The 15100-nt window shown below is 34.8% G+C and overlaps 2 protein-coding genes across 3 annotated transcripts in view; both read left to right on the top strand.

The window, feature by feature from the left end:
* Positions 1-2095, top strand: part of LOC138320705 (protein lev-9-like) — a 33821-nt gene extending 31726 nt beyond the window's left edge. Inside the window, exon 14 of the mRNA XM_069263873.1 lies at positions 116-2095. Within this exon, the coding sequence (XP_069119974.1) occupies positions 116-396 (281 nt within the window). The 3' untranslated portion in view covers positions 397-2095. The remainder of the gene's footprint in view (positions 1-115) is intronic.
* Positions 2096-12062: 9967 nt separating this feature from the next.
* The window catches only part of LOC138320706 (protein lev-9-like), a 34324-nt gene continuing 31286 nt past the window's right edge, over positions 12063-15100 (top strand). The window contains exon 1 of one of the 2 annotated variants that reach the window (XM_069263874.1): positions 12063-12648. In XM_069263874.1, coding sequence (XP_069119975.1) covers positions 12594-12648 — 55 coding nt within the window. In that variant the 5' untranslated portion in view covers positions 12063-12593. The remainder of the gene's footprint in view (positions 12649-15100) is intronic. The other variant, XM_069263876.1, reaches the window with a different exon arrangement.

Below are 15100 nucleotides of genomic sequence, written 5' to 3' on the forward strand. Positions count from 1 at the left end.
TTTTATATATAAAGTGTTCTCAACATACTTTCTTCCATTAGTACAATGTATTAAGAATTATTTCAAAGTAAATATCATTCTTAGTTCATTAGCATTTGATTTTACATTGTTTCAGTTTATTGTCCAAACCCTGGCACGATTGCGAATGGAAAAATTTACAAGAATGGTCTTCGGGCTATATTTGATTTCCGACATTACATAAAAACCATCCGACATGGAGACCGGATTCTATTCAAATGTAAGGAGGGCTTCGTTTTGGAAGGACCAAGTGGCGCCACCTGTGTCAACGGACAGTGGCGCCCTCCCATAAGTGACCCAGATCACAAATGTAAACCCGCTACACATGCGCCTTTCCCTAAACTGTGGATACCTTTAGAAGAAATGCCGAAAACGTAGTACCTCTGTTAGTAAACGATTTCTTTGTGTAAAAAATAACAGCAACACGGATGGTTTCAACTGTGTTATTATTTTATTACGTATACTCTGTTCTATTCGTACCACTAAGGAGATATCTACAGATGATATCGAAAACCGGTAACGTGACGCTACCCTAATTGGAACACTTTTTGAAGAAAAATGTAAAAAAAAAAAAAAAAAAAAAAAAAAAAAAAAAAAACATCTACCGGATATTTGAATCAAAATCTTACTCTTATTATTCCACAAATGTGCCTCGAGTTTTATTTCATTATAGGCCGGTCAAGCCCTGTGTTTCAGCAAGTTCGAGAACGCAAAATGGAACACCTTCTAAATATGGTTTGGTTAATAAATGTGCATATATTATAAAATACATATGAATTAATTTAATCAAATTTCAAACATTATTTCATTTATGTAGGTCACATAAAGCGACATAAAGCAAAAATATTCCATTCAGTAATAGTTTTTCTCCTTTTAAAATATATAGTGTTTTTAGGGTTGTCGCACGACGTCGTTTCCCGGATTATGTCACAATTTCACTATTTTCAAATTTAAATAGAGATATTATTCAACAAGAAAGACAAGAAGATATAAAAATTGTCAAAGTTACTTTTCAGCACCTTAAGTTCTGATTAGGACAATAATTGTTAGTTTTTATTGTAAACAGATCATTCTGTATCACATATTTTAAGAGAGTACCGATTTAGGTAGTGTCACGTTATCCTTTCTTCTATTAGATTACTCACAAAATGGTTTTGTCATAGTATAAACATAAGGATAAATTAAATTGTATTAACAAATGTATTCGAAGAAAACGCCATCATATATATATAAGTACTAAAAGCAGTATTACCTGGTCGTATTATTTCCATATTGCTGAAATGTTTTGTTATATTAGAATTAATGTATTATTGATGTGAAAGGTTATACATGTAGTTTCCGTTCAATCGGAGCGTCATTCATTATCTTTGTTTAGGTTTCGATTCTGAAATAATTACTTGTAATAAATTGAAGGTAAATCAGTGCTAAATACACAGAAAAATGAATAGATTTATATGAAGTGTTTGTTTATATAATCATTTAATAACTGGATGTTCATTTTTGAATTTCATTAGACACTATTGTGTTTCTTATTAATTCTATGTCATTAAATGTATTATACATGAAGTATGTCAATATCATACAATCTTTACATATTTTGAAATCTTTAATGAAATATCATATTATATTTAATTAACTTTTTATTTTATTGTTAGTTGTGAATGTTATTTCATTGTGATAAATAATCCGGTTCATTTTTGTTTTGACACGCCCCAAATCTCCTCTCATAGAGTGAAAAGGTCTCATTTCATGATTGTTCATACTTTTATATGCGACATTAATTTTTAATCGTAATTTGTAAAAAATAAAGAAAAGCGTGCAAGTTTTACTAGAATGTGTAAATTGCATACATTCCCTATGTAGTGTCACTCTGTTTTGTATTTGACCTATGATATAATGTACATTGTACTACTACTTATGTTTCGGATGTTTTCACACACCAATCTGACACTATCGTATTACACAATGACCAAGAAACTGGGATGCTTTGATTGTCAACCCTCAGTGATATCAATAATATTTTGCTACAAATGCGTGCAACTTGTCGTATTTTTTATAATAAAATTAACAAGAAATCTATTCGACAATCTGTTATTTTTGACGTTTTTTGGGTCCCCATCTATTTTTGCCAAATTGATCAGATTGATCTTATGTAAGACTTGATAAGCACATTAAACATTTGTATATGCTCAGCTAGTTAAAGTGTGTTATGGAGCATTTATTACAATAATCGATCTACATTTTAACCTCTCGAAGTCCGATTTAATTGCCTTAGAGTGCGATACACTGCCTTATTCCCCCTCGGACTGAGGAGTTGTTTCAAATGAGATATGCAAGTGTTTATTTGACATTAAAAAGTAAAAGTAAAAGTAAAAAAAAATTCTGAACATGCTTTACATCCAAATGAATCCTGCCTATGAAATATTTACAGTGATAACATACTGTCATCATTAAGGAACCTTTTAAGGAATACGGACATAAGACACTTAAATCACATTAACAAATATTTGATACGGCTATCCCTGAACATACAAAGTACCATTGACAGACAACATATTAAAATAGCACTTAGAAGTCTGTTTTCTCGCTTTGTTTGTAGGTCTGATGACGACAAGGTATATGAAATAGTCACATGGACGTTTAGATCGAACAAATCATTTGTGTATAAGATAAATCAATGAAGGTCAACTTGAAACTACTTTGTCCTCATGATCCAGATATATTTTCGCACAATTTCAATGTTCTGTAAAACTCCCGCCATATTCTTAACATTTGGTTTATCATGTCTTTTAGCCGTTAGAATACAGTCTTTCTTTGTCTTGATTCTATAAACAGTTGAATGACAAAAGCAGAATCATCGTTACCAGTGTATTTCCGTATTAATCAGCTTAAATAGGTTTGTACGGGACCTTTTGGTCATGGTGAGTACTGCCCTAATGACTTGAATTTGCAAAGTCTTCTTTACTTCAGTTCTGTTTTATGTTGCTCTATATATAAATGGATTGCTTCAGACATAAACCTGTAACAAGACTTTTATATATTTAATAAACATTATTGTTTTCAATGAAAGCAAAAGTGGTTCTGAGACTGAATAACATTCAGGCAATTTCTTCTCACCAACAATGAAGTAGTTCAAAATATCATTTTGTTTAATTAATTGTGAATATAAACGAAAGGGAACGGAGTTCTTCATGTTCAAAAATTTAACAACCTTGGGCTTTGTTAATTCTCGTGTTTACATGTGTTATATGTTCAAGAAACAAATCACCTGATAAATGTTTTCAATACCGATGGAGGCGACATGAATTCTCTGAAACCAAATAACCCCGAGCTTAATTCTCATTAATACTAAAGTGTGTAAATCACGCTTCTAAATAACACAAAGAAATATATGGACCAGATTGAGATTGTTATATCGAGGGAATTACTGGAAATTTAAACTAATGAAACGGAATCGATTTTCGAATTCTTAATTTAAAAGAATACAATGTAATTACACAGTAGGAAAGATTTAGAAACTTATACACACTCCTAGCATCGATATTACCGAGAAAATCTCCCTGATAGAAAGGATACACAAAATGTACCGCGAGAGCTGATACTTTGTTTACTCTGTATTCACTATTTTGTAATTAATCTATGACCGATAGACATCATAACGTATGTAATCAACGTTTAACTATGTTATGCTTAGAATATGAAGTCCGTCCTGAAATCCAAACGAAGGAATATCATATGAAACAAGCGAAACATAAACTCGTATACTGTCAACAACACTGTGTAGCAGACACCATAAAGACATTGCTTAAAGTAATAAAACAATGAGCTGACAACGGCCGTACTATTCCTCAAGGACATCAAGTGAGATATACGACCTATCATCGTTTTTGGTTTAAAGGATCCTGTCATACAGCGGGGAATAAAAAATCAAAATTGAAGTACTGCAAATGGTGACATTAGATATAAGGAAGCTGGAGAATGGAAAATAATATATAACGCCACGAGGAGATGTTTTCTGCTGTTTAATGTATATATATATTTAGAGTTTTCATTTTGAGACAGTATTCTTTCTTTGCATATTGCAGAGTTATCCTTCCCCTCGAGAAGGTATTGAACGACATGAATGTCGCTCATAAAATAATGACGTCAAAAAGGATAACTACTCAAAAGGTAGGTAACTCTGTAATATACAAAGACGGAATACAACACGTCACTGACCTAACACATACGGTACTAAGGATGATAACTCTGTAATATACAATGACGGAATACAACACGTCACTGAACTAACACATACGGTACTAAGGACGATAACTCTGTAATATACAATGACGGAATACAACACGTCACTGAACTAACACATACGGTACTAAGGACGATAACTCTGTAATATACCAAGACAGAATGCAACACGTCACTGAACTAACACATACGGTACTAAGGACGATAACTCTGTAATATACCAAGACGGAATGCAACACGTCACTGAACTAACACATACGGTACTAAGGACGATAACTCTGTAATATACCAAGACGGAATGCAACACGTCACTGAACTAACACATACGGTACTAAGGACGATAACTCTGTAATATACAAAGACGGAATACATCACGTCACTGAACTAACACATACGGTACTAAGAACGATAACATATCGAAAATAGATAAATAATCCAATCCGTCTTATCGCACATTTATAGTAATATTTCTATGTATGCAATTATAACATCCATGCTCAGTATATAAATTACGTAATTACAATATACATCTGTCCCTGTGTTAATGAACATCGGATTTTAATCAGATTGGGAAAATTAAGTCAGTTAGGAAGAAGGGAAAAGATAAGATCATAAAATCAATCGCCTTTCACGATCATGCAATAGGGGGAGTATGTACAGTTTTAACGCCCTACCTGCCGGGCATATATGGGATGCCGTCCTCACATGACCCTAGCTGTTAATAGAAAGTAAATATAATCCACCAACCAAACGACATGTTATATACGGAGTTATCTGTTGTACTATTGGTCATTTACACCAGATCTGTGTGGCGTATTTCACTGATATAATACAAAACATTCATCTATAGAGGAACTGTCTTTCATCTATAAAACTTTTAATGAAATATATTTACCAAGCAAAGTTCGCCAGTACCAAAGTGCATTTACCATCTCCGCATTATGCCTTTGATTGAGTTATGTCTTTATCCAAACTTTGAGTGTCAATTATTTAACTATTTTGCTAAAATAGCACGGTTTGTGTTGGGATTAACAAACATGTCTATGTTGGCCAGTAATTGGTACTGTCTTGACCTTCCCCTGAGGGAGATATAACAAAATCTACCACCTTGTTTTGTTGTTGTACCCCTCTGATTCCGTGACGGGCAGTGCTTTCCTTCACTCGTCTTATCTTTATTTCCATGTTGAGAGTGACTAATCGATATTCCCTAAATATATTATTTACTCCTTTTGTAGTAAATAACAAATTCTGTGACAGATCACGCCGAATATTTCGCCTGCTTTTCTGTACATCCCAGAACTACTGTCTAGGACTTGATTATGATCGTTTAATCTTCCAACTAATTTGTGACCTTATCATTGCACTAGGCTGAATCACATTGGATCTGCAGGTACATTGAAATAAAAAGTAAGGCAAACCTTTTTTAAACATTAAAGTAGAATGAGTAAATCTGTATCAATTCATAACTAAAATGTGTCTAGATTAATATCTTCAATTATTATCGGCTTTTTTAGAACATTGGCCATGACGCTGGAAACACTGAAAAAATGCGATGACAACTATGTTTTCATTGGGATATATTCAATAACTATAAACTGTAATGTTTTGATCCTCTCTTCAACATGAGAAATGGACCTGTATTGTTCGATAAAGTAGGACATTGTCTTCCAAATTATCTTACTTTTATTCAATTATCAGATTCGTTTGTTTGTTTGTTTGTTTGATTTTATTAACGTCGTATCATGTAAGGACGGCCTCCCATGTATGCGGTATGTTGTGCGAGGTGCGTGTTTTGGGAGACTGCGATATATTCATGATGTGTCTTCTTGAATAGTGGAACTGTTGCCCTTTTTATAGTGCTAGATTCGTGCGTTTTGTGTATATGTTGATCGGATATTTCTTGTATGTGTTCCCTTCGGCATGGTAACGTGGAGAATAGAAGGTTTCTCAGTAAACATACAACATGACAACCAGAAATAGTATCAGTGTAAACTATGTTTGTTGTTTGGTTAAATTGACGTCCTATTAACTGCCAGGAACATGTAAGGACGTCCTCCCATGCATGCGGTGTGTTGCGTGTATGAATTGCGGGTGTGTGTTTTGGAAGACTGCGTTATATTCGTGTTGTGTCCTCTTGTATAGTGAATCACTGAAACATGCCGCCAAAGACACAAAGTAACACATCCCACACGGTCACCGTTATAAAGACGACGGGCGAATCCTAACCAATTAATCAAGGCCAACTGTTGAGTCTTCCTTTAGTTTGGCGTTATCTCGTGTCCTCAGAAATTCAGTGCTAATGTGGGATTCCTTACAGCCTAGTTAACATAAGCTGTAGATGAGTGGTGAGAACGATTCTGTTGGAATTATACATTGATTGACAATCGATCGTTCGTTAATGATTTCAGCATTGTATCCGGGTATCGGAAAATTCCACATTAAATCAAGAATCAAAATTTCTGTTAAATTAAAAGTTTTGAAAGTAGTAACATATCTGCATATCTGAACTACTACATAATTCATTTTCATTAAGAAACCGACATTGGATCAAATTGTTTACCACCAAACGTTGATATCACTCAGATTCTAGTTAACATCCTTCAGTTTTATCAAATCATACACTATCAACTTATTTTTTTGATATCATACTAGTCTTTCGTGCAAGACTATCGTTATCGTTCATAGCCTATGAAACCTATCTAGAGGTAGATTATGATGTCGACTGGAGAGTTTGAATGACCAATAAAACATGTCATGGTAATTATTGTTTGATTAACGTTTTATTAACAGCCAGAATCATATAAGGACGGCCTCCCATGTATGCGCTGTGTTGTGTATATGAATTGCGGGTGTGTGTTTTTGGGAGACTGCGGTATATTCGTGTTGTGTCTTCTTGTCTAAAGGAACCAAAGAAGCATGCCGCCGAAGCATACCGACAACGGGCAAACCCGTCGTCTCACTCCCTTTATGCTGATTGCAAAGCAGGAGCAGAAACTACCAATTTTATCGACTTTGGCTTGTCTTTTCCAGGGGACAGAACCCAGAGCCGTCTTCACAGGGGCGAGCGCCCAACAAAAGGCCAAACGTGAGGTGGTGTCAAGTAAGGAAGAAGAAAGTAAGGTAGGAAGAAAGAAAAGATAAGTAAGGTAGGAAGAAAGAAAAGATAAGTAAGGTAGGAAGAAAGAAAAGATAAGTAAGGTAGGAAGAAAGAAAAGATAAGTAAGGTTGGAAGAAAGAAAAGATAAGTAAGGTTGGAAGAAAGAAAAGATAAGTAAGGTAGGAAGAAAGAAAAGATAAGTAAGGTAGGAAGAAAGAAAAGATAAGTAAGGTTGGAAGAAAGAAAAGATAAGTAAGGTAGGAAGAAAGAAAAGATAAGTAAGGTAGGAAGAAAGAAAAGATAAGTAAGGTAGGAAGAAAGAAAAGATAAGTAAGGTTGGAAGAAAGAAAAGATAAGTAAGGTAGGAAGAAAGAAAAGATAAGTAAGGTTGGAAGAAAGAAAAGATAAGTAAGGTAGGAAGAAAGAAAAGATAAGTAAGGTTGGAAGAAAGAAAAGATAAGTAAGGTTGGAAGAAAGAAAAGATAAGTAAGGTTGGAAGAAAGAAAAGATAAGTAAGGTAGGAAGAAAGAAAAGATAAGTAAGGTTGGAAGAAAGAAAAGATAAGTAAGGTTGGAAGAAAGAAAAGATAAGTAAGGTAGGAAGAAAGAAAAGATAAGTAAGGTAGGAAGAAAGGAAAGATAAGTAAGGTAGGAAGAAAGAAAAGATAAGTAAGGTAGGAAGAAAGAAAAGATAAGTAAGGTAGGAAGAAAGAAAAGATAAGTAAGGTTGGAAGAAAGAAAAGATAAGTAAGGTTGGAAGAAAGAAAAGATAAGTAAGGTTGGAAGAAAGAAAAGATAAGTAAGGTAGGAAGAAAGAAAAGATAAGTAAGGTAGGAAGAAAGAAAAGATAAGTAAGGTTGGAAGAAAGAAAAGATAAGTAAGGTTGGAAGAAAGAAAAGATAAGTAAGGTAGGAAGAAAGAAAAGATAAGTAATGTTGGAAGAAAGAAAAGATAAGTAAGGTTGGAAGAAAGAAAAGATAAGTAAGGTAGGAAGAAAGAAAAGATAAGTAAGGTAGGAAGAAAGAAAAGATAAGTAAGGTTGGAAGAAAGAAAAGATAAGTAAGGTAGGAAGAAAGAAAAGATAAGTAAGGTAGGAAGAAAGAAAAGATAAATAAGGTAGGAAGAAAGAAAAGATAAGTAAGGTAGGAAGAAAGAAAAGATAAGTAAGGTTGGAAGAAAGAAAAGATAAGTAAGGTAGGAAGAAAGAAAAGATAAGTAAGGTTGGAAGAAAGAAAAGATAAGTAAGGTAGGAAGAAAGAAAAGATAAGTAAGGTTGGAAGAAAGAAAAGATAAGTAAGGTAGGAAGAAAGAAAAGATAAGTAAGGTTGGAAGAAAGAAAAGATAAGTAAGGTAGGAAGAAAGAAAAGATAAGTAAGGTTGGAAGAAAGAAAAGATAAGTAAGGTAGGAAGAAAGAAAAGATAAGTAAGGTTGGAAGAAAGAAAAGATAAGTAAGGTAGGAAGAAAGAAAAGATAAGTAAGGTAGGAAGAAAGAAAAGATAAGTAAGGTAGGAAGAAAGAAAAGATAAGTAAGGTAGGAAGAAAGAAAAGATAAGTAAGGTTGGAAGAAAGAAAAGATAAGTAAGGTTGGAAGAAAGAAAAGATAATAAGTAAGGTAGGAAGAAAGAAAAGATAAGTAAGGTAGGAAGAAAGAAAAGATAAGTAAGGTAGGAAGAAAGAAAAGATAAGTAAGGTTGGAAGAAAGAAAAGATAAGTAAGGTAGGAAGAAAGAAAAGATAAGTAAGGTAGGAAGAAAGAAAAGATAAGTAAGGTTGGAAGAAAGAAAAGATAAGTAAGGTAGGAAGAAAGAAAAGATAAGTAAGGTAGGAAGAAAGAAAAGATAAGTAAGGTAGGAAGAAAGAAAAGATAAGTAAGGTTGGAAGAAAGAAAAGATAAGTAAGGTAGGAAGAAAGAAAAGATAAGTAAGGTAGGAAGAAAGAAAAGATAAGTAAGGTTGGAAGAAAGAAAAGATAAGTAAGGTAGGAAGAAAGAAAAGATAAGTAAGGTAGGAAGAAAGAAAAGATAAGTAAGGTTGGAAGAAAGAAAAGATAAGTAAGGTAGGAAGAAAGAAAAGATAAGTAAGGTAGGAAGAAAGAAAAAATAAGTAAGGTAGGAAGAAAGAAAAGATAAGTAAGGTAGGAAGAAAGAAAAGATAAGTAAGGTAGGAAGAAAGAAAAGATAAGTAAGGTAGGAAGAAAGAAAAGATAAGTAAGGTTGGAAGAAAGAAAAGATAAGTAAGGTTGGAAGAAAGAAAAGATAAGATCATACATTTAGTCGCCTTTTACGAGCATGCAATAGGGGACATTTGTTTGATAAATTTCATATCACATAGCCACTCATTTAAGACCCTCTGTTTCTTAACCAATGAAATTATATTTTATTATAATGGGGCCGACAGCAAAAGAAATGTTTTATTTCCTACAGTCAGAATTAATTATGTGCAACTGTGTATGGATAGTGATAATATTTCCTCGGGATCACATTATGTTTTGAAATCCTCAGATTTTACCATATTTTGTGACCTTCTAGTAAAAAATACCTACCTTTCACATGTCATTTCCTTATGTTCGTACAAGTTATCTATCTTAAACAAGGAATACTACAGACAGGAAGCATTGAAACATATATAGATAATGTCGGTTATTTGATTAGGTTAACAGCCAGGGTCAGTTAAAGGATATCTCCTGTATATGCGATGTTTTGTGTCTTTTGTGATTGGGGAAATCTTGCCTCTTGCCTGAGACACAGAACAAGCACACCCGACCAGTCACATACTGACAACGGGACCCTTTGCACTGAGCAGGTATATAAACTTTCATTTTATAGACTATGGTGTGTTTCGGCCAAGGAAAGGAACCAAGAGCCTTTCTCAAAGAGTTGAAAGTTAATCTCAACAGCCAGAAGAGACGGTGTCAATGAAGACGCTAAGGAAAACGAGTCAGTTAGGCAGAATGAACATTTTAGGTATCAAATTTAGTCGCCTTACTATCATGCTATATGGACAGCAGGTACAATTTTAACCTTCCACATATAAATTAATAACAATACCATTAAATAGGCTCAATAATTTCAAACTTAACAGTCAAGGTAATTTAAGGACGCCCTCCCATATATGTGTTGTGTTGGGTGTATGGAGTGCGAGGTGCGTGTTTTGGGGGCCTGCGGTATAGTGTTGCGGCTTCTTGCAATAGAGGAACTCTGGTCCTTTTTATAATGCTATCTCACATGAAGCGTGCAACTGCAGACACCAACCAAAACATACCCCGACGGATCACATTATACTGATAACGAGCGAACAAGTCGTCCTACTCCCTGTAAGCAGATGCAGAAACGACCACTTTTATAGACTATAGTGCGTCTCGGTCAGGTGACAGATTTCAGGGGCACTCAACATAAGGACAGGTGTTGTAAAAAGGGAGACGTAAGGATAAAGAAAGTCAGGTAGGAAAAAGAGACAAGATAAGTTCCTAAATTTAGTCGCCTTTTACGATAATGCAATAGATACAGCAGGTACAATTCTGACGCCATACCTGCGGTCACAATCAAACAAACTTTAATCTAGTTGAAGACTTCATAAAATACAGATGTTGTGTCCCGGAATAGTTATCGTCTTGCGTAATCATCTTCTTCCGTCGTGTATACCTAGACAGACAGGTCGGAACCTGATTCTCGTAGGATAATTGTAGGTTTTCTGTTTTATTTTTTATTGGGGGGGATTGTAGTTGCGTCGGATTTTAAACTGGTTAAAGACTGAAGAATTTGTGTTTGTGTCAATAATGCCTTGCTTGCCTAGTAAAGAGTATGAACACGACAAATTCAATACCACATACTACGAATGTGTGCTATTTAGGGTGTTGATGACCAGCATGTTCTCGAGCTAGTCCAATGAGTTTTCCCAACCTCACTGAAATACCATCATACACAATAATCAAATACCACAATCACCTCCATCACTACAGATTCCCTGGGATGGTTGAAAGACAATATCATCATTAAATCGCCCACTTTGGATTTGAACAAAGCTGGCAAAGTTGCCCCGTTCTACAGTCAGACAGATCCGAAGATGTGCATTAGCAGTGTTCTCCCCCGAGTGCTTTTCAAACGATTCCATTACAGAATCACACATTTAGATATCTCCAAATGATTTTTATTATACAAACAATTATGTGTTCTTAGATTTAAAGCAAGCCTCGGCGCCCCTCTGCCACCTCTGTGTTGGCGGTGCCGTGGCGCAATCCTGGAGATATTGCTCTATTCATTGGTGTAATGGTTTGTATCAGTAGCGTTTTACACCAACATAATTACATGACACGTTTATAGTCGATTGTTAAACTTGCTGTGTTTGTTTACATTTCCTGTGTCTAGTGGTTTTCTCGCCTTTAATGTCTTGTTTCTTATATCCCGCACTTAATCTCTCTACACGGGGAAATAGTCTAACATCAACAATATCTATGGGAGTATACCTATTGAAAAATCACCTAATCGGCAATGCAATTGGTTTGTTTAGTTGAAATGGTTGTCCTATAAAGTCTGTCAGACTTGTAATGTTCGTCAGTAACAAGTCTACCGTCTGTCCCCTGGGCTAGGACGCCGATTGCCCCTACATTCAGCACATATCATACAAAGGTCGGAAACGCTAAAACCGAAAATCAGTTTCACATTAATTCCTGATTAACGCTACAGATACCATGAGTAAGCAGTAAGTGTACTATTAAAGCCTGTAGCTGTATGGCTAGGATGGAAGTGAGTGATTCACAAGATCGGAGTCAGATGTGCATTGCACGTCCTTGAAACGTACAGAGTAATTATGTATAATATAAGTTTTGTAAACACAGGAGAACAGACCGGAGCGATAGTGAGGCTAACTGAGGTGAACGGGGATTTAAGTAATAAAGGCCAATCGAGACTTCAGCTTAACAAGTTTGGACGGGATAGTAAATTATATTAACCCCAGTAACTATTCTTTGGAATAAGTTTCCATACAATGTTCCTTCCTTCTCGCCGAAACTGCCCACCACGTGCGCGTTTAAGGTTGTCCAATGGAAACAGAGTGCATGAAATAGAGCGAACGTGCTTTAAGTCAATATAGACTGTATCTACAGAGAAATGTGCAAATCTAATTAGTGCCTAGGTCGGGCCTGTGTCAGTTGAGGTCTAATAGCTCGTCACCGATTCCTTGTATCGTGTGTACTGGTGTAGCGTGCTTCAGCAGCTGTGTGTTATCTCACAGACAGGAAGCATGGAATTACTACGTGGACTCTGCCTCTTGTCATTCATGCTAATATTTACACACGGTAAGTCCCTAACCTCTCCACATGTGATGTTTATACCTGTGCAATGCACGTGACTCACATGTGTTTTACACCTGAACACGATACACGTGTTTGTTGATGTAAACAAACATGAGTTTCTCTGACGCTTTAAGCTATAGGATAAAGATAAAGCTATTGTCGTTGGGTGTAATTTATTGTAAATATGTGATGAAGCACTAGTACAAAATTATTTATGGAACTTTAATTATAATGTTGTGCTCGAGTATGTGGAAAATAACTGTTTGGTGTCGAATAATGTTGTGCTCGAGTATGTGGAAAATAACTGTTTGGTGTCGATAAAGCGAATTAACATATCGTTTGACACTTTTAGATGTCTTTACTATAATGTTACTGAAATTGTAAAAACAAACCCTTTCAGTATGTCTGATTTGAAGAAAATACTATGAGAAACTTTTCCTGACAAGTTCGTATGTAAACGGTATACGATGGTACAATATCAATGTAACTATGTGACCGCCATGCAGTACGGAAGAGTATTACCACATAAAGGCCTCACCTACATTCGCAGAGATTGCTGATCTTGTTTACAACAGCTGTGATCTGACCAGAGGTCAGACGATTAGAGCGGGCGCCAAAAAGTTAAACTAATTACTGGCAGCGAGAATGTTATCCATTTCAACGATGTTATACTACAGTATCAACAACCTTGATTTCAGAATTACGTTGAAACGGAGGATACTAAGAGGAAGGAAATTTATAATTATGAAGAGTTTAGAAACCTAAGGAACGTCGTGCGTTCTCCATTAAGCTTTTATAGTGAGGGTTATTTTCTTGTACGCAAAACATAATGTTGAAATTGGCAGTCTTTTATCTACTGCACAGCAGTTATAAAGCTCATGAACATGTGGAAGAGTTGTGCAGATAATTTCGTTTCATGGCTTTGTGATGTCTTAGCATCCATTTGTTGAGTGCAGATGCCTTGCATTATTGATGGCAGTCAGGATGAAGAAATATAATTTTCTGTCTATAACCTTGATGTGCCTACCAACATCTGTCTGTATATTCCATTTTTTTACCATAGTTCTTGAAGTATTTCGTGAAAAAACCCGTGGTCATATCTATATAAAACAACAACACCAATAAATTTCAGTTTATAAACAAAACTCTGAAATTGGAAAAAGATCACTAGTGATCTAGTTAAGTAAACATTAAAAACTTTGATCATTCTGCTGATAATTGATAAAAAAATAATACTCAAAGTGATGTTTTCATTATTTGATCCTAGTAAAGCTGAGAAGTTCAGATTTTAATAACTTTGTCCCGAGAACGCTTACAAGCGTTAACGCTTACAGCTAACAACGCCTGCAGTGAGTGTTTTTCGTTAAAACTATTCTCATGATGCTTATAAATGTCGAGTTGTCTGTCACATTATAACTACAAAGTGTCAGTAATGAAAACATCTGCTTAACCGATTTTCCAAACACATTTAATCCATCTAATAACAGCACTGAAGAAACTTTGCACTCGCATCTGTTCAGTGACTTATAGGGTCACATTTTCCTGAAGTAAATTGCGCCTTTCAGCAAACAAAATCTGTCATCAAAAGACCGGTTTTCATAACATAGTCTTGGAAATTTGATACTTTAATATAAACAAAAGATCGCATACAGTAAGCAAGCACTCGCCAAAGAAAACAACTCATTATGATGGTGGTTTTTTTGGAACTGCATTAGTGAGTTAATTTAGTTCATTTTGTTCATATGTGACTTTAATGCTTTTTTCTGTGAAGGTTTCTGTCAAACTTTCAACCAAACTAATTACAGTTTAACAACAATTTTTAAATCAAGATAAAATTATTTTTGTAAAATTACCTTTACGAAAATTACAAACCATTAAAGATTTGACCAACTTGACAATTTAAAAAACAATTTAATCATAGGTTTTGCAGCAAAGTTAGAAATTATAGTTTTGCTTATAAACAAATTGCCTTTTGAACGATTGGACTTAAAATGGATTTTTGCCCACAATTGAATGTCAAGGTCAAATCTGCAATGGTGTTATTGGTTTAGCGGAGAGACAAATGATAGGTTAGAAATATTGTTATGTAGTTGACCACCACCAAAACCCGCGCTATTAGAGATGGGTAAATAATATAACCTAAATGAGCTACACTCGTTATATCCCATTATTGATAATGAACCTTGGTCACCACTACTGACATAACAAGTGGATTTCGTGTTAATTCAAAGTTAAAACCACAGCAAGGCTTAAACGTAGATAATTTACTATATCTGTCAAAAACGAACAGCATAATTCTTTGTTTCAATAGCTTACCTAGATAATTTCTCTATGCAAATATCTAACAGGGTATTTTTTTCCATGTCAATAACTTTCATGGTAATTTCTCTGTGTCAATAGCTTACCAGGATAATGTCTTCGCGTTAATGTTCTACTGATTGATACCAAATTACAT

The sequence above is a fragment of the Argopecten irradians genome, chromosome 4 (genome assembly GCF_041381155.1).
Source record: "Argopecten irradians isolate NY chromosome 4, Ai_NY, whole genome shotgun sequence".
Taxonomy (NCBI): domain Eukaryota; kingdom Metazoa; phylum Mollusca; class Bivalvia; order Pectinida; family Pectinidae; genus Argopecten; species Argopecten irradians.